This window comes from Thermobia domestica, chromosome 11 (genome assembly GCF_964235325.1).
Source record: "Thermobia domestica chromosome 11, izTheDome1.hap1.1, whole genome shotgun sequence".
Taxonomy (NCBI): Eukaryota; Metazoa; Arthropoda; class Insecta; order Zygentoma; family Lepismatidae; genus Thermobia; species Thermobia domestica.
Window position 1 is genome coordinate 111252638 of NC_137464.1, and position 19864 is coordinate 111272501.

The following is a 19864-nucleotide window of genomic DNA, read 5'->3' on the forward strand; positions in this document are numbered from 1 at the left end:
AAGAAAGAGAAATGCGAAGAATTTAAAATGAACTGTGCACAAAAAGCAAGAAATGTAACACGGTTCATCTTTATTTATTTCTTTTGGTGCTGAAGAAAAACAAGCTTTTGCTGCAGTCAGAAAAACGGGTGCATTTAGCGTGTAACAAGAATTAAATGGGAGAAGAGAAAAGGGTTTCAAAAACCGGTAGTATCCGATTGAAATAGGTAATCTGACATTCTAGTATGTGTCTAAGCTTACAAATGTCTTTATTTTCACGTAGAACCTAAACGGTTTGATGGATTTTGGTGAACAAGGTATCGATAGATATATCACAAACTCAGTAATGGTACTGTGTGTATGGCGTCACTTAAGATTCAGTACGGCGCACAGTGGGGCGAAAACGCAAAAAGCTGGCCAAAAGTAAAAAAACGAAAGTTAGTAATATAGGAAATTTTTTATGTAGTTGGCTAGAGTAATGTTAGAAGGACCCAAATCCATAAATAGAATAGGGTTTTTACTTTAATCAAACTACCTGAGCCACTCTTAAGTAGACCCTTCAGCAGGTCAAATGCGTAGAGAACAATAGAAGAATTGTGACGCGTCCGTGGAAACGGTTGTAACTTTCGAACGCGTTCATAGTTTTTAAATCTGTAAAGTTTTCCTATATCGTACTGGTAAGTAGAATAAGTGTATGAAGTGAAAAATTAATAATAATGATGTAATAATTTATAATTTGAATCGCAAGTCAGGCAAAATTTTCACATTGTTTATATATTTTATTAACTTAAAGCGTTGAAAACATTATGTGCACCCTCGTGCACCACGTTCATATTTTGTAGAATGGTAGTCTGAATATTAATTAATGCTGTCGACAAAAACGTAGCTGCCAAAACGCGCCAATTACGAAGCGTGTTGATGTTAATTATTGTTCATTTAATGTTACAGTGACAAGCCGTTGCAGTTATCATAACGGAATAAAATACAGTACCAATAATTTGTGTTATTTAAGTAATAATACATTTCTAATAAATAAGAACGTAAGTAACAAGTAATTGTTCATCAAAATATGTGAAAGAAGTGAATGTTGTTAAAGATACATTGTGAAAATTACGAACTATGTTGACATTCTTTTTATTCCGCCATTTTGGATCTGCCATTTTGTTTTTTTAACTTTAGTTGCAGAATCGTAATCAGCAACTTCAATAACTCCTTTATCGCCACTTTTGAGAACATTTCTCCGACTTTTTCGACTTTTGCAAATTTAATTCCGCCATTTTGGATCCGCCATTTTTTTTAACTTTAGTTGCAGAATCCTAATCAGCAACTTCAATAACCCCTTAATACTAAATTTCATTCAATTTGAATATAGTTATCATATTTTGGCCAGCTTTTTGCGTTTTCGCCCCACTGTGCGGCGGTCGCTGAACACTATATTGGTAAAACGCAATTTCCTACCTAAGTATGTAAACAATTTGATTCAATTTAATTAATGAATGAGGTGTAGATTATTTCACCTTATTCTCAGAGAAGACACTAGGTATGTAGCGTAAAAAAAAAAAAAAAAAAAAGTATGGTGGGCGTGAAATGTCATATTACAACGCTAATATTTAATTGGCAATATTAAATTCTGTATTAAGTATTAAACGAAGGACTTGGCGAGATAATTTCAATAATAATAATAATAATAATAATAATAATAATAATAATAAATAAATACATACATTCATACATACATACATAATTCATGGAAATTTTATTTGAATAACAAAAGGTATAAATGCATATAGCCCTATGTATCACTTCATTACTAAAAGCATATACGCTCGAAGGAATGCTATTTTCATATTTATACGAGGAGCATGTCGGAAGCTTTTAGATACTTAAATTCAAACAGCGTTGCCGCATTGAAGCTTACCATAGACTTTTGCCCACTAATGATAAAAGGTATAACTGTTGGAAAATTAAAGGGCTGAAAGTGTAGGTTAGTGTGAGCCTGTCAGTCGGCAACAATGGAGCTCGTGCGACGTAATTTTTGTGCAGTGATCATTGGTTTGCGGAATTTAAATACGGCTGACAAAGGTTGACAGATGAGTTTTGCTCTGGGCACCCTTACAGCACAGTTACGGATGAAAATATCGAAGTAGTAAAAAAATCATGAGCAAGATTTCACTTCCCTTCAAAGTGAAATCGAAAAGAAACCCATTGAGACATGCGTTTATTATAAGTGAAAAATATAAATACCGAATTTCATGCCTCAAAGGGATTTCGCTAGTGCCACCTCCACTCTTTCCCCTTCCACGTCGAATTGCTGGAAAATTCTTCAAGTGGTATCTTAAAGGGGGTTGCCACGTTAGAAGAACTTGTAGCTGTCATATATATATATATATATATATATATATATATATATATATATATATATATATATATATATATATATATATATATTCCATCTTGCAACGAGTCGAACAGTGTGCAACTTTCTGGGACGTTTTGCTTGCTACCTGGTATCGCCCTCCCGCTGACATTAAGGAAAAAACAGTTTCGTCGCTTCCGAAACAACGGATTCTTTTGGACAGGGAGGGGGAGTGCGCCAAAATACACGTTTTTAACGAGGTGGTTCACTGTTTGTCCACTAGAGTGCAGTGCTGCATAAGTGGAAATACCTTTCTTGCTTTCAAGAAATTGTAATATGTACACAGAAAATAGAAAGATCGGGTTGCAAGTTTTTTTTTTTTTTTTTTTTTTTATTATGTATATGACAGCTACAGGATTCATTTAACGTAGCAGTGTGGCCTTAAAGATAGTCGCAAATCCTATGCACTGCATAAATTTCAAGTGTCAAGCCTAGGCGTTGATCAGTCAGTCAGGACTTTTGTTTTATATAGAGATAAAGGGATATGTACGAGTACGAGTAAGCAATTTGTTACAGTACTTGTATATGTCCGGTTGCTACAAAGTTTAGGTTTATTGTATTACCACATTGTAAAATTGTATGAATTTTGTATCTCATTTCCTATTTTCATTTCATGTGGTCAGTGAATCAAGTATGAATTGCTTCGATACAAGTAAGATCTGTTTCTACGGGCAGAAATGGAGTAAACAGTAAACTTAACTGAGTAAACATAGAAACTTTAACAATGTAATAACGAACTACCATTAGTACCAAATGACTCCGATTCAGTCATTGGAGGTGAGAAATTGGTAGCAATATTTCAGCAGATGTGAATGATTTTACAAGTCCTTCGGGACGTAATTGAACTATTTAGTATACTTAATCTTCGTGCACATTTTCCACAATACAACAAACACAATCAACGTAACAGGATGGAAGTTAAGTATATGAACTTTGGAAACAAGGTGGAAAGATAGAGATCAATTTAGTTGAGATTGTGGAAGTCCGATCCATGTGGAGTCAGTTTTTTTTTCGAACGAACACAAGATGGTTTGTTTTTCAGCCTTGACTTATTTATTATATTCGCAATAGACAGCACAGCATCATTATTCAGGTAGTCTGAAAAGTCGTGTCTTCTCCTCATAAATGGCATTAGTATCCCAAATCTCAAGATATGAGTCGCAGCGGATCAGACCTAATGTCATTCCACAACTGATAGTTGAGGCTAGTAGGTATGCAAAAAGTGAATTCTTATAATCAAACTTAAGGTATTGCGCTTTGAAGATGAGTGATCTTTCCGCAGAACCATGCGATATTTCACATTTTCTCAGTATTTCAATCAAGGCGCGGGTCTTTGCAGGCTTGTGAAGAAAGTTATCCTATTTATTGGTAAAATACGTTATTAAAAGCAACAGCCAAAAGACGGTTCAGTCGCTTTCATTCTGGAAATTTCATTACCCAAGATGCTCCTTGCAATCGGCGACCAATTACAGCAAAAGTGGATAATACTTTGGCAAAGTCGAGCAAGACTGGCATGTAAGCAGTATGACATCGCCAATAACCTAAATATCACGAAACAGTGTTAAACCATTTGGGAAAAGCTGACTACAGAAAGAAGCTCGACGTTTGGCTACCACATAATATGACTTAAAAACACTACTCTATTGAATTTATATCTGCAAATCTCCACTGAAACGTAACGAACTCGAACCATTTCTGAAGCGGAGATCACAAATGATGAAAAATTTATAACCTACGAAATGCGAAAAATTTGTGATCGAAGCCAAGAGAAGCTCCACAGTATGTGTCGAAGCCCACAGTAACAGTCATGAAGATTACACTGTATGTTTGGTAGGACTAGAACGGCATCGTGCATTACGAGCTCCTGCCACCGGGCAGAAGATAAACTCGGACTTGTACTGTTAACAATTAGCGCGAGTGTACCGCATACATCTTAACGACCTGCCAGAAGTTGAATCACTTGCTGGGAGGTTTTAATGTAACCCAGATCTGACACCGTCAAACTCATTTGTTTTGATCTCTGGAGAATTTCAAAAAATGCCTGTGAAAACCACTTGTCATAGTTTTTTTACTTTTTTTGATCAGAAAGAATTTCTGTAGCGACGGGATTATGATGCCGGAAAAATAGCAGGTCATCGAACAAAATGGGGCTTATGTGGGTTCACAGTGTTGCTCTCAAATCACTATCAATGTATTCTCAAATTTGATCTCCAAGGGCTGAGTGCATTTTAGACACCCTGTTAAAATTAATTACTCTTTTGTTTGCAATTTAAACCAAGGAAGAAAGAATAATAGAATTAGTTTTTGTATAAAATTGGAAGATGAAGCCTCTGTTTATATATATATATATATATATATATATATATATATATATATATATATATATATATATAAAGTTTCATTCTCGATTACGAAGTTCAGAAGGAGTTAAGACGCTTCTGTTATTCGATACTAACAGTAATTGCTTCTTTTATATCAGAATAATGCCTTTTAATGTGCTGTAAACTGTGTGAATTTATAAATGCTCAAAAAGTACTTCCATCTTTGGTTTTAAATAATTGGGGATTAGTACGTATTACCACGTGTTTCTCTGCTATTATTGAGATCTCTTAACCCCCGTTTTTTAAGCGTTTACTTACTTAAGAAACCCATAGAAACGAACCATAAATTTGACATTTTTTTTTTTCGAAATTATCGGCTTGGCTAATCGTGCTACTGCCCTAAAATATTCTTATTGGTGTAAACGAGTAAGCTAGTTTCTAAACTTTTCATTCAGTTCATAGTGGTCATTGTGCAGTAAGATTTAACTACAATACTCCAAAGACAGATACTCTTAAAATTATATTGTGCGGCACTTCCGTAATCCAGAACGCAAAGTTTGTAAACCACTAATATGAAGCATTCTGCTAGCTTTATTTTGATGTGTTTTTGTTTGATGAGAGAGTATCAATCTATTGCTGTCCATGGTGTATTATTAACGTTACAAGAACGACCTTGGAAATTAATAACCTTGTCTATTTTATCCTAATTATTTTGGTCATCGTAAATAACAAGAGGAAACTAGGGAATCACCATTAGGTTTGTTGTTACCTATTACAATATTGCGAAACTAAAATTTTGGGCGATCTGTTTCTTCTATCTAGCTTTAGTCACATATGTATATTTATAAATGATGCTTTTGAGAAAAAAACTGTATAAAATAGTACACACTTCTTATTTCATGAAAATTATATGCTTTCGTAATTGACACTTGTGCATTTTGCAAGAATCTACTTTTTCTTGTGAAGACTGCAAAAAAATATCTAAGTTGTATATAGACGTATAAAGCAACATTTTCTTGTTACTTTTAATGAGATTATGTAGAGTAGAATAACGATATGTTGAGATTTTCTTTCTTTCATTTTTAAGTACAGTGAAGTCCCGATTATCCGAGTTTCGATTAATCAAGGTTCCATGTTATCCAAGCTTAAACCAAAAAATAAATAAATAAAAATAAAATAAAATAAAAAATAAAATAAAAACTAGTCCGGTTTAGTTACAGCTAGAAGCAGTCTGTAGGCATTTGTTTCAGCAAAAAAGCAAAAATAAAGTTCGCGTATAGATGACCCAGCTCGATATTGTCACACTTAAGCAAGCGTGCTTTTGTTGTTATGTCTTGAGTTGCAGTTTGACGACACGGCTCTACATCGAACAGCAAGACGACACGGCACCAGTTTTGACATTATAATGTTGCGACGTCTGCGCAATACAGCGGCCAAAAACGAGCCAGCTTAATGAAGCAGAACACTATGAAAGAAGTGTGTGTGTGTGTGGTGTGTGTTTTAAATGTGTATATGCTAAACAGTGCCTTATTTGTATAGTATTTTACTTATGTATACTCATGTCCGAAATGATTGTTGCATATCTGTAACTGTCTTCTTGTAAGAATATAATTTGATAATTATTTTGCAGGGTACTTTTAATACTGATATTATGTGTATAATCGGAAAATGTATATTTGTGGAAAATTTCATAGGAAAAGAATTATAAATACGAAAATTAGAGTGAGTAAAACAAAATGTTGCTAAATAGATAAAGTTTTATTTTTCTTTTATTGTTCTTATTTACTGTTCTTTAGACATGAAATTTGCCACATACATGTTTTTGTCGATTATACACGTACTAACATTGTAAGAAATACCGGGCGAATTCTTTATCAAATTATATTCCTACAACAACATATTTATAGACATGCGACAATAATTTTGGACATGAGTGTACCTATCAATATCAGACCGCATTTACTGTATTGTAGCTAATTCCTTATGTATGTATGTATGTATGTATCTATGTGTACTGTACTGTATGTCCAATAAAATAATATAGTAATAATAAATAATGTAATAAAGAGAAAAATCAATAAAGACCTCTGGAATTTGCAGCAGGATGTTATTGTTTTGATAGTAGAAATTGTTGTATTTGCTAACTTGATATGTAGTAGAATTCAGTGTTTACTGATTCTCATCAAACCTTTTTTTTTTTTTAAATCTTGTTAATTATTTTTAAAAATCTTTTCCTGTTCATGTAATTCTGTTTTGTATTCATGAAGTCCGCTGAGGTTGACTATTATTTTTAATTATTTTTCATGTTTGGTTAACATTTACCAACTTGATTGGAGTGAATACACATCAGGTATACAAATGATGCTTATTGAATACTTATAGCTGAAATTTGAAAAAAAAGTACTTACGGATTTAAATACTTTTCAACACAGTGTTCTGGTATTTTTAAGTTTAAGTATTCGCCTTACTTAGTGGCTGAAATTTCGGTTGTGGAAGATTCCTATTTTTCACCTATAACTGGGATTATATATACAGGGTGTTTCAAAACAACACCAACAACGTTTGAAAGGTGATTCCTGACACCAAGATAAGGCGAAAAGTATAGACCAACCTGGGTGCACAAATGCTTCTTCCTTTCGGAGTTATAGGCTGCCGAAAATATGTACAAATTAACTTTAGAGGTCAATAGCTCCAATATTATGGGACCTACCATAATCGGGTCAAGACTTTATTTAGGAACTGTTTTACTTCCGCAACTTTTATAGAGGTAGTTGGTGAGTACTTTAAATTATATGCCCGTAGCCAAACTGGCTCTATGAAAATTGGTGCGTATCTTGGTATTCTGGAACATGTATTTTTGGATAGCACACATATTAGTTCCTTAGTGAAGTCTTGATCCGACTACGGTAGATCTCATAGTTTTAGAGCTACGGATCTTTAAAGTTCATGTTTTTGGCAGCCTGTAACTCCGAAAGGAAGCATTTGTGCACTCAGTTTGCTGTATACTATTCGTCTCATCTTGGTGTTAGGAATCACCTCTCAAACGTTGTTGGTGTGTGTTGGAACACCCTGTATATAAAATAACTCAATTGGAACGATTCTGATTTGACATTGAGTAAGATATGGCCTATGGAACAGATACGATCTAAGCTTTAAAAATTCATTTAAAGCTTTCCTGAGAGCAAACAAGGGATAATTCAGTGAAACTGAATTGGGAGTAAGTCGAAATTTAATTTGGAATAGATGACTGCAATAGAGTTTCTTTAAGAAAAACAGAAATTCTAATAAAAAGTGTCCTTCCTGTTGGTCTAGTGATTAATGTGCTCACCTTTGGTGCATGAGGTCCCGGGTTCGATTTCCAGTGGGAAAGCATTGAATGCATTACGGTAGATAGAATTGCACATAAAACTGTAGGTCCATGTCTTAATAGCTTTTGTGGTGGTGAAAAGGGATGCAAAACAATAATATAATAATAATAATAGAGCAGCACAGGTAAACATTATTAGAAATTATTTTAGAAATATTATTATTATTATTATTATTATTATTATTATTATTATTATTTAAAGCACGGTAAGAGTTCTGGCCAACTAAATTAACGCATATGTACACAGCACTTCTATTCATAATATCGTTCTTGGGGACTTCTTAATACGCAGATAAATGTGCTGAATGTAAGTAGCTTTCGAATTTGTTTTGTGATGGTGGGTGGATGGGAATAGTCTTCTATTATTCTATGTCTTCATGTGTAATTACACACGAAGTATCTGCACCTAATCATTCGGCTAAGATCAAGGCAATTTCTATGCTTTCTTTTTTTGTGTGTGGTGCGTAGATCTATTATTTAAAATTTAATAATAAATTAACATACTTGAGTTACATATTTCTTTGTGATAACTGATTATTATGGAAAATGTTGTGGAGATAAAGGCGACGAAGAAATTGCTAATTTAATCTTGATGTATTTTTTTTCAGTAGGCTATATTTAAAAGAAACTGTTGCGGTAGAGATTAAAAAGTAAATACTGAGAAAATATCAACTAACGTGAATTCAGATTTGTCAGAGTTAATATTAAAAGTTTTCATTTTCCTTTCCAGGTAAGTTATGGGATGTTTTTCCACTCTTGGCAGAGAAGTAGTTAGACAATATTGGTAAGTAATTTAATGGAAATGCTAACGATATATGGGTAGGTGTATTAGTGAGGCAGTAGAAAAAATAATACAGTAAATAGGCTATAACGAAAAAAAATTAGTTATTTAGTTACTGATAACGGGTTTTCGATTTCACCATTGGTTATTGATACTTTAAAGATAAATAGAGTGTAACTTGAACCTCAACTTCCTTAAGAGAGCAGGAGTGGATACTTCTGTTCTAGTATGCTTCTGTTGAACACTTTTCGTTATGTACCTCAGCACAAATAGTGGGGTCCAAAATACCCCCAAAATTTGGCTTGGCGGCTAACGTGTTTTAATGTAAACGATAGATAGATCATTGTAATGTAGCAATACCGATGTGAGCATATTAAAATTACCGATTTACTTATGTTTTTTTCGGTGTTCTATAAGGGAAATGTAACGAATATGTGCTGTGAAATTCCATAGTGTGATTTTTAGATTGTTTCTTTTTTTTTCACCAAATATTTCTCATGCATAATTTTGCAAAATCAGTGCTGAAACAATAATATTAGTAAGTTTGTTTTCCCTGTACGTGTTTATTATGCAAACATCTTGAGGGCCTGGAGATTCTTAATTTACTTAGTTGTTGTCAAGATTTTTTTTTTTTTTTTTTTTTGAAATCGGCAGTGTGTAAAGTTTATTTTATAGAATGAAGCGACTCACAAACCACTTGATTTCCCTCATTATTTTTATATGTCGAAACAGTTGTTAAATCGTAATATAATTTGGCAATTAATTGTAGTGGTGTTACGACAAGAACTTGCTATTGGATAATACTTGTCGATTGAGGAGGCATTGCAGAAATTGTATTTCCTGCCCTCTCTGCTACTTCGAAGAATGGTCACTGCCATGAATACCGATTCCGAAGTGTTTGGCCTTCCTTGTCCTTGATTAATGCTGAAGTGGAAGATGATTGACCATGAAGATGAGAGACAATGGACGAGGTTTCAGGAGGAGGAGAAGGTGATATTTGCGTGTGAGTAGGGACGAAGCATTGGTTTATTGCATGAGTGCCTTGTAGTGCTTCTGGGCAAATCGGAAAGTGCTGGGCGTGTGTGCTCTTGAGCAAGGACCAGAAAAATGGTTTGGAAGAACTACTTTCCACCGGATGAAATTGATTCCAATAGTTGCTCGTGGCCAATTCCACTTTTTGTGGATTACCCTGACTTCTTTTTACATAATGATGGGAGTTGGGAACGGTAAGTTCTTCAGCTTCCCTAATTTTTGACCCTGCATGACAGAACCTTGCAAGAAAACATTTCCGCGTACGTGGTGATGATTAGAGGGGAAGTTTTGTAAATATTAGTGGCATTGCACAAACAGTTGGTAAATATCCCAATTTTGAACTTTTTATACTTGTACTATATATGTCCGATTAGCAATATGAAGGAAGAATGTTTTATGCCTTTTACAGAGAAAACTAAGATATCTGTTAAACTTTTAAGAAAAAGGAAAAGCAAATTTTAAAGGTTACAATAATATCTGCGATAGTACTTACCGTTTCAAACATGTTGTTATAATACAACTTACCAATGTGACTGCTGCTCATTCTAGCTTTGAAACTACAAATAATTTAAATTAAAATTTGACCAAAGCAAACACTATAACTAATCTGTGTTACAATTTCTGCAATATATATTCTTCAGACACATCGGATATAGACAAGATGATGTGTAGTGGAGGGAGTTATGTATTGCTGAAGCTGTAACCCATTAGTAATAATAAATGTTTGTTTTAGTCAGATTGTATTTTCATTTAAACTTAACAGTACCATTTCTTACAGGTTACGCTTAACAAATCGTGGACTACTAAGCCTCCTGTTTGAATCTGCTTTGTATTTCTTTAAAGGGATAGAAATATGATAGCGTGACACACAACCTTGTAATCTTTTAACGTTATTCTGCCTTTAAATAACTGGAAATTGCAAATTTTAAACATACAGGGCTTTATGCAGTCGTTCTGACGCGTGATTAGTGCAATACTAAAGAGTTTGACTAACATCGTTTCCGGCAGTAGTTAGGCCTTTAGTATGACGCTTTCATACGTCCAAACTACTCTGCATAAGGCCTACAGTGTTTGACAAGTCACTGTCAGATCAAATTACTTCAGCAATTCTTAACGCATTTTCATATTTGTCTAATTCATTTTGAAATATTTTTTTTTGGGAAGAATACTAGATCGGCAATAGTACACTTTTGTTCTAATGAGTAAATATTAAAATTGTTTACTGAGGGATAAATACCAGTTTCTTTGTACACGAAAGATCTAAGAAATTTTGATTGAACTTTTTCAATTTGTTGGATGCTTTCGTTGCGAGGGGCTCCAAATATAATAACAACAACATATTCCAACTTGCAGCGTACATATTAGTAATACATTTTCATGAGTGTTACATTATTGCCGAAGACCCTTCCACTTCAAATTATGTATTCTTCTAATAATTTTAAAAAAAGTCATGAGTAACATTTTTGATGTGGTTATGAAATTTTAATTTCAAGTCAGATGCAACACCTAGATGTTTTACTGTATTAAGTCTGCTTATAGAAGTATTACTAAACTTATAATCATATTTAAAAGTACTTTTTTTTTGTTTCTGCTGAACGATAATACGTTAAATTTATTTACATTTACTACAGTTTATAGTATTCTAAATTGAGTTTATAGTATCCAGTACAGGACATCAAATAACTAATATTGAGTTAATTGAGAGGAGAAATAAATTGCATATATAGTGATTCTAAGATATTACCAGATCCCGCCCTCGTTGTCTCTCTCTCTTTTTTTTTTCCACGCTGGTCTAGTGGCTAGCACGAGGTCTCGGGTTTGATTCCAGCCGAAGAGCCTTGAAATTTGAATGCATAACAGTTATTCGGATTCCATCTTAAACTGTAGGTCTTCGTCTCATGTAGCCTTGGTGCTGAGAAAGGTCTCTAAACTATAACTACACAACCTATACCAGTTTTCTTTCTTTCTTTTTCTTTTTTGTAAAGATAGAACTGTTCGTACAGAGGGGAGTTTCCCATTATTTTCTTCAATATTAGATTTCCGTAAAAATGTTAATTACTCTTTAAACTCAGCAGGCATCGTTGCAGAAGTAAACCCGAAATAGACTACGAATAAATAGATAGGATGGGTTCACAAAGAGAAATGAGTTAATAACATTAATCTGTGTACAGCGAGGAAAACCCTTTAAAACTGTGCCTAGTATTGATAATTACAAATTAGGTTCGTGAAGTGTATTTCTTTACAGACAAAACGTTTCTAAGGCTTTTCTCATAATATCTCAGGTGGCGTTCTCGCTTTTGGTTTGCGAGTTTTCAGGTTCAAATCGTGCTAGAGTACACCTCGGATGTATATCCGAGTAGTGATTGGAATTTCGACTTGAATAGTAGGTCTTGCCCATCATAATATAGATATAAAAAGAAAACATAAAACCAACATTTCTCGTGTAGCCAGCTTGCATTCGTGAGATTTGAAAATAATGTTCTTAGATATTTCAATAACAATGGTCACAGCGATAACAGTGATATTTTGATAGGATGGTCATGTGACGTTCCGGGTAGTAAGAGCGAAATCAACGAAGGCTTGTTTCTTGAAACATCATTTTAAACTAACAAAAAATATCGATCATTTAGTTTTAAAACCTGCATTTCCTAAGGGAAAAGGGAATGACTTCCACAAACTATACATATAGGCGCGATAACTTGCTGCTACAGAGGAGTCCGGTATTAGTACTCGAAGACTTCAAATGTATTTTCGCAGCGTTCAAATTACACACAACTTTTTTGAGTTCCCTTTTACTATCTTAAATGCTTCATACCGTAAGGTAATATTATTTAATTCACTGAAATCACGAATCACTTCTGAATTTTGTCTGTAAAAATAGCATGAGAAAATGACATTCTTTAAATATTCACACCAGGTTGGCATGGTGAAGTGGTCTAAAAACATGATGTTGGAATCTTTCTGTTATGGGTTCGAATACTGGTTAGGGCATGAATGTTAAGTATAGTCTTTCCGTCATATATATCATTTTCATCATCATCATCTTTAACCTAAAGAACAGAGCCTGGAACGTAAAAAGAGAAAAGAGGAAAAAAATACAAATACAAATTAAATGTACAGCACTCATCTTTTTTTTTTTTCTTCCTCCTAGTCCTTAGAATCAGTTTCCTCAACGGATGTAGGAGACCACACATACAGAGTTGACGTCAGGATCAAATCACGATCGAAGTTCGGGTCAAGAATGACGTCGGTTAGACAAAACATTTTTGTTCTAGTTGAGACAATTATAGATTTTTTCGTTTTATTTCCAGTTCAGATGTTTGTGGTGTTTTCCACAGTTTAAAGATAAGAAGAGGACATACAATATCACAGTCTCAGTTTAAGTGATGCGTTTTTCAGGCTAATTGTTTCTCATTGTAAAGTTTTATTTTGGCACGTGTAGCTAAAGAAGCATTTTCATGCTACTTCAGTTTGATAGTGGCGTAAATCGTGCCAATCTAACCCTTAATTGTGCATGCTGGTGTAATTACTGGCGCTAATACCGTGATGTACAGCAGACTTAAGTGAGTAACAAAATTACTCATTTCAGTCAAGAATGAATACATTTAACTCACATGTGAATAAGACAGAAGCAACACATTACACTAACTTGAACCAACAATCTGTGCACATATATTTGTTATGTTGAAGCAGGGGATAAAAGTGAGGAGGAACGCGGGAAGATGCCGTCCCTTCACCTCCAAAAAAATATGTACGGTGTCCCCCAATTTCTAAATATATATATAATGGGCAGAGAGAGGCAGGGGGACGATGTGACGTCATGCCGCTACCTACCGTCTCCCTATCTTTTCAGATCCACTTTTACCGCTGGTTCGAAGCATATCAATGTATGGCACTTGATGCAAGATTTTTTTTTTTTTTTTTTTTTACTTTTCTCTCATGCAATGGAGGGCATATTTCGTAAATACCTTTTTCATAACATCTTCAGCAGGTGGTTCAGGCATAGATCTATGTCCAACAATTTTTCACGTAACAAGTTATAATTAGTTCGCAGATTAGTACAATACATATAGCAATCATCGGTAAAGACCAAGAGTTGTACATTATCCTACATTGTGATTTTAAAAAAAAGAAAAAAAAAGTTGACGTGATAGTATGGTTCAGCATACCCCATGCTCCAATTCTTGAAACAAATGCATATTATACTCTGCCAATTTCACTTTTAATAAAACACTAGACGTAAGAAATGTATAAGAGATAGGGCCATCTACCGAGCAACCTGGTCAATACAAGCAAGAAAACAGTATCTACGGTTCATTAGATCCCATCAGCATAATTAAGGGTTAACAAATAGTTCAGAATCCGAACCTGAAACATGAAAGAACTCAGGTTTTGACTTATATAGCAATGGAGAAAAATTTTCATTTGGAATGAGAATTCACTAATGGTTCCTTACATATACATTTGTATTTCTAATGATTGGTAAAATACAGGGTGGCCCAAAAGTAGGTATACAGTGCCGTACTGATCAGCTCACTGTATTTCATATCATTTCTTATTGTTATCCATCAGTTTCATTATTATTTGTTCTTAAAGCCTTTTCATTTATACCTTAAGCTCGGAACAGCCGAAGCAAATAAACCCATAAGCTAGAATGTTATACTTGATCAATGCAGGGGTGTATACCTACGTTTGGGCTACCCTGTATTCCTTAAAATTACTTTTGACACAAAATACAAAATTATCAATGTTTCGAAGTGATATTTATTGTTGAGGCTTGAGAAATTGGTCTTCAACTATAAATTATTATTGTTATTATTACTATTAGACTTCCAAACTATGCTATGCATAAGTGTCGGAAATCTTATAGAACGGATTTGTCTTTCTGTCGGCAGGTATCAGAGCAAAAACGGTAAGATATATCCAAAAGCAGGTTTTGCAGTCGATCCAGTGTCCCAAGAATAGGTGCCATCTCTTCATTTACCCATTATTCAAACCGGAAGTGGTTCAAATTAGTTTTTTTTGTTTCAGTGTTTATCGCTGTATGGCAAAAACGCTAATAGATTGCGAGAAGAATTTTCTGCAAACAATTGAGCGTCTCAAGGTAACATACCATGACTATTCACAACAGTCTACCAAAACTAGAAGTGGTTTAAATTTACTGTTCTTGTTTCAATACTAATTTCCACAAAGCAAAAGCGGTAAGAGAGAGATATGCGGTTTTTTTTTTTTTTTTTTTTTTTTTTTTTTTTTTTTTGCAGTCTATTCAGCATCCCAAGAATAGATTTCGTCTGTTCCGTTAACCCTCTAATCAACCATAAGTGGTTAAAATTAACCATTTCCGGTTTCAGCATTAATTGCCATAGAACAAAAATTGTATTCGACAGCAACAGGCGGTTTCCTGCAAACGGTTCAGAGTTTCAATAGAACATACCATCACAACACTATACCAAAACAGAAGTGGTTGAAATTTATTACTACTTCCAGTTTCAATACTGATAGCCGTAAAACAAAAAGGTATAAGATATAGAGATGCTTTTTTTTTTTTTTTTTTTTTTTTTTTTTTTTTTTTTTTTTTTTTTTTTTTGCAATCGATTGAGCGTCCCAAGAATAGACTCTGTCTCCTCCGTTAACCTCTATCTAAACCAGAAATGGTTCAACTTAACCATTTCCGGTTTCAGCATTCATCATCATAGAACAAAAATGGTAATAAATTACGATAAGCGGCTTTCTGCAATCGATTTAGGCTGTCAAGGGAACATACAATCACAACCTAAAACTCTCTTCCAAAACCGGAAGTGGTTGAAATTTACTCCTACTTCCTTTTTCAATATTGATTTTCGTAAAGGAAAAACGGTAAGAGATACCGAGATGGAGTTTCTTATTCTCGATTCAGCTTCCCAAGAGTAGATTCTAACTCCTCCCTTAACCCTCTGCTGAATCCGGAAGTGGTTCAGATTTTGGGTTTCACCTTTATCGCAGTATAGCAAAAACAGTAAGGGATAGGAGTAATGGCTTTTTGATAATGGATTCAGCGTTCGATGAATAGATTTTATCTTTGATATTATTAATCTGTTGTAACTAGTAGGGTATTGAATTCGCATAGTTTAAAAGTCTGCCCGTAGCTTCACACTGTGAAATGAAACTCATTATTTTGTTAAATTTAATATTGTTCTACAGCTGCTATGTCTAGACAATCGACTTAGTTCTTGAGTTAGGAGGTATTCTTCGGTTCCATCCTAAATTACATTTTCCATTACTTAAAGGTTCACATCAACAGTTTTCTTATTTGCAGTTATTAATAATTGAAGAGAGGGATCAATTTACTTTAAATGGTTTTATTTGGATATTAACAACCTTTTCAGCAACTCTCACTGGGAATCGAACTGAAGTATCCAACACTAAAGACGACTACATGAGTTATGTAAGCACAAGGAGGTTCTAGTTTGATACTTTGAGAAAAATAGCTGTATGAGAAAAGATGTAATACACTCACTGTATTTGATAGAAAAAATCATTAATGTCTTTTATGAAAAAATGTCAATTTATAATTTTATTTAAAAATAAAACTGTTAGTAATTCAAAATGCTTCTCAAACCAAAAAGTAATTATAATATTGAATGTGCTCGTACTTTGTTGTTCTGTTAAATATTAGACGTTTTCTGACGCATTGAAAAAAATTGTAGAATCAAAACAAAGGCAATCTCTGACTTGCAACACCATTTTTATTTGTTTTAATGATACGGTTGAAGAAAAACAGTCTTTCGAAGAGCTATTTACTCAAAAAATTTGGGAAGCACACTAGCGAGAAAACATTTAAAGTTCATGTATGTCAAAGTTGATTCGTACCTAAATATAATGTATTAGTGATTAAAAATAATAGTGTAATAAAAACAAAAAATTAAATTCCAGTATATATTCCACACGTCCATGAGCTCGACCCTGAGAAGGTGTGATCTGGCCTTTACCATTCTCCAGTTACTTTTAACTTTAAGATATCCATTTGATACAAGCAAAATTAAACTACTGTGCTACATTTGGTTGAGGGCATCATGAGAGAGTAAAGTTCGTCCCCACAGAAAATTTAACTTGGCCCATCTGGTTGGTAGGTAATCTTATCTACTTCGTTACCATACTTATGATATGAAGAGAAATAGTAAGTTTGATGAGATTAAAAGTTACATTAAAAAAAAAATGCCACTTTCATATCTATGTATGTCTCCGTGGATTCATAATAAAATTGGCAGAAATTGAATCCGTTAACGTTTACTTAATATTGTAATTTCAGTGGGTTCCACAGGCAGTTTTTTTTTTTTAAATAGATATATTAAGAAACCAGAACATTTTTGCTTGTTATTAGTTCAAATTTTTCTCAGATATGTTCTATTATATTCAGGTCCGCAGATTTTGATGGCCAAAAAATCATATGTACGTTGGAATAGAAAAAAAAAAAAAAAACACTGAAGGCTGCCGACCTTTAATTTTGACAAAGCACATTATTTTGCTGGCATCACCAGATCTGACTTAGTCCCAGGTTTCGGGAACATAATGTTCTTGATTTATTTTTAATGTTCATAATTTAGTCCACTTAGTAGTTCCCTTGTCCCCTGATTTCGATTGTGACACTTGGTACTAGGCATTCAATCTTATATTTCGTCTTCATTGCGACGAACCGTTGAGTTTTGTTTGAGAAGAATTGAAATGTTAATTCAACAGAAAATAACATGAACTCAAGTCTAAAGTTCAAGAGAACTCTTCTTTTCACTATTCACACTTGGGACAGCGATTGGCAGGTACAAGGATCATCTTTATCATTGGGTCTGACTAGACCGTTCTGAAGAACACGACGCCCGCCGTGTCTGGAAACTCCACTCTTAGGCGCCTTGCACTACCTGTTGCATTTTTACCATTGTAGATCGATTTTAAAGTTGTAACCCAAGAACGTTCTGCCATTAGTTTATAATTCTCTTAAAATAGATTTTTTTTTTTTTTTTAAGAAGCTAGTAGTCGCCTAAAGAAGTAGAAAGTCCGTTCATTCTTTTAAATAGAGAATTTGAAGAAGAAAGTAGTAATTTGTTACGGGGCCGTAACTGTTTCTTAAATTAATTACAGTATATGTAGAAAGTAAGTTTTCATCAGATCTCAATCTTTGCTCGCTACTGCTACTAATATTTTTGGTAAGAAAAGTTAAAAAGTTAAAATATTGCTCAAGCAGATTATGTCCACCTCACACTCTCCATACTGATGGAGAATGAATGTGAACTTAAAATATATCGAGAGAGTTACTATTTATCTCAGCAACCCCGAAGACTACAGATTACACACTAATATAAGTCGTTTTCGAATATATCACCACCACGCTTCACCACTTCCAACCCCTCATGCTAATAATGTGATAAAAGCCTGATTTAGTTCATGAATCCACTCATGTACCGAAAATCATCCAATTCGGTGCAGCGGTCTAGGTGAAGTAGGCTACCAATCACCGTTATATTCATTTTTATTTATATAGAAAATGTCTAATTTGAACCACTTCCAGTTTGAATGGAGAGTTAACGGAGGAAATGGAAGCTATTCTTGGGACGCTGAATCGATTAAAAAAAAAAAAAAAAAAAAACTTATCTCGACCTAAAACTTATCTCGATCTCTCTTACCGCTTTTGCTCTAATGCCTGTCGACAGACGGCCTCCTGGACAAGCCGTTCTGTAAGACTTCCGACACTTATGCACAACATGTTGGAAGTCTTAAGATTGGAGGTCCCCATTTAAGTTTTCGAAGTTGCCCTGTTCCCCTCTCAGGGGGCGAGGTCATTAATTTTATCACTGGTGAATTTCCTCCCCCAAAATATTAACTTTTAATTTCCAGCATTTTTCTGCGTACGATGCTTATTTCTGTAGGCATTTGGCAGTTTGAAGTTAAAAAATCTCACACTGTATATACGGATTTTGAGAGCTTGTAAATTGTTCATAAGTGCATATCATAAAATGAAATATACAGTTTTTACTGAGAACTAGTAAGAATATCTGGGGCCAAATTTTCAAATTTCTTTCTGCGCCCACTTTAAAAAAAAAATCCTTTAATTTTTCCTCTATGTTTTTTTTTGTAATTTTTGGAGCGGAAAATTGGGATGAAGGATTTTAAACTCTAGTTATATTCACAATTTCTGAAACCCTTCTAGCCATAGTCCTTGTGCTGAAAAAAATATCCTGTGGTTTCAAATATTGATTTTACAGGCTTTTGAAATTGGCAGATTTTGTATGACTGTATTCGAGATCTTGAAAATCCCTTTTACCAAAACATTATCCTGTATGCTTTATGAAAATCGATATCTCTTGGGTGACCAGATTTTTGACAAGCGAAAAGTAGTACACAAATATAATAATATATAATAGTTTACTGAGATACATGTCCTCATTTCGTTTAACGGAAACTTAAGTTAATCATTCATTTTTGTTAAAATGAAAAGTACTGAACGAAAGTATTCTAGGAATTCAGCACAATTCCACAATTCCGATGAATGGCAAAGTGGTTTATTTTTATGAACGTACAGTGAAACTTGGTGTAGGGCTAAAGATGTTTTTTAATTGATTTTCGGAGCATGCGATTATTTTAAGAAATGAGGGAAAAATTAGACCGGCACAAGACAACTTCTACTTAAACTTGATTAGCATCGCTGATGTAAGTTGAACAAGAAACCTTTCCTACCCTAGCTCTTCTCAGTAAAAACAATGTATTACAAAACAACGCTTTGTTGATTGTTCTCCTTTAATCTTTTGAGGACACAACAGTTCATCATTCAGGAAAAGTGCCTGTGATTTAAAATGTGAATAAAGAATGAAACATTAAAATATTACAAATAAGTTAACTCAGGACATTTCGCAGGACATTTAAAAAAAGGACATTTCTCGATTTTGTAGGCGTCTTCGCAACACGCAGGACAAGTCTTTGAAAAACAGTATTGTACTGCG

General features: G+C 34.0%; 1 protein-coding gene across 4 annotated transcripts in view; it reads left to right on the forward strand.

The window, feature by feature from the left end:
* The window catches only part of LOC145664358 (protein similar-like), a 422904-nt gene that overhangs the window by 120942 nt on the left and 282098 nt on the right, over positions 1-19864 (forward strand). For 3 of the 4 annotated variants that reach the window (XM_081730988.1, XM_081730991.1, XM_081730992.1), the window contains exon 1: positions 8808-8867. The exons of the other annotated variant lie outside the window; for it this stretch is intronic. In XM_081730988.1, the coding sequence (XP_081587114.1) occupies positions 8821-8867 (47 nt within the window). In that variant the 5' untranslated portion in view covers positions 8808-8820. Of the gene's footprint in view, positions 1-8807; positions 8868-19864 lie in introns of those variants that run through there. 4 annotated transcript variants of the gene reach the window in all.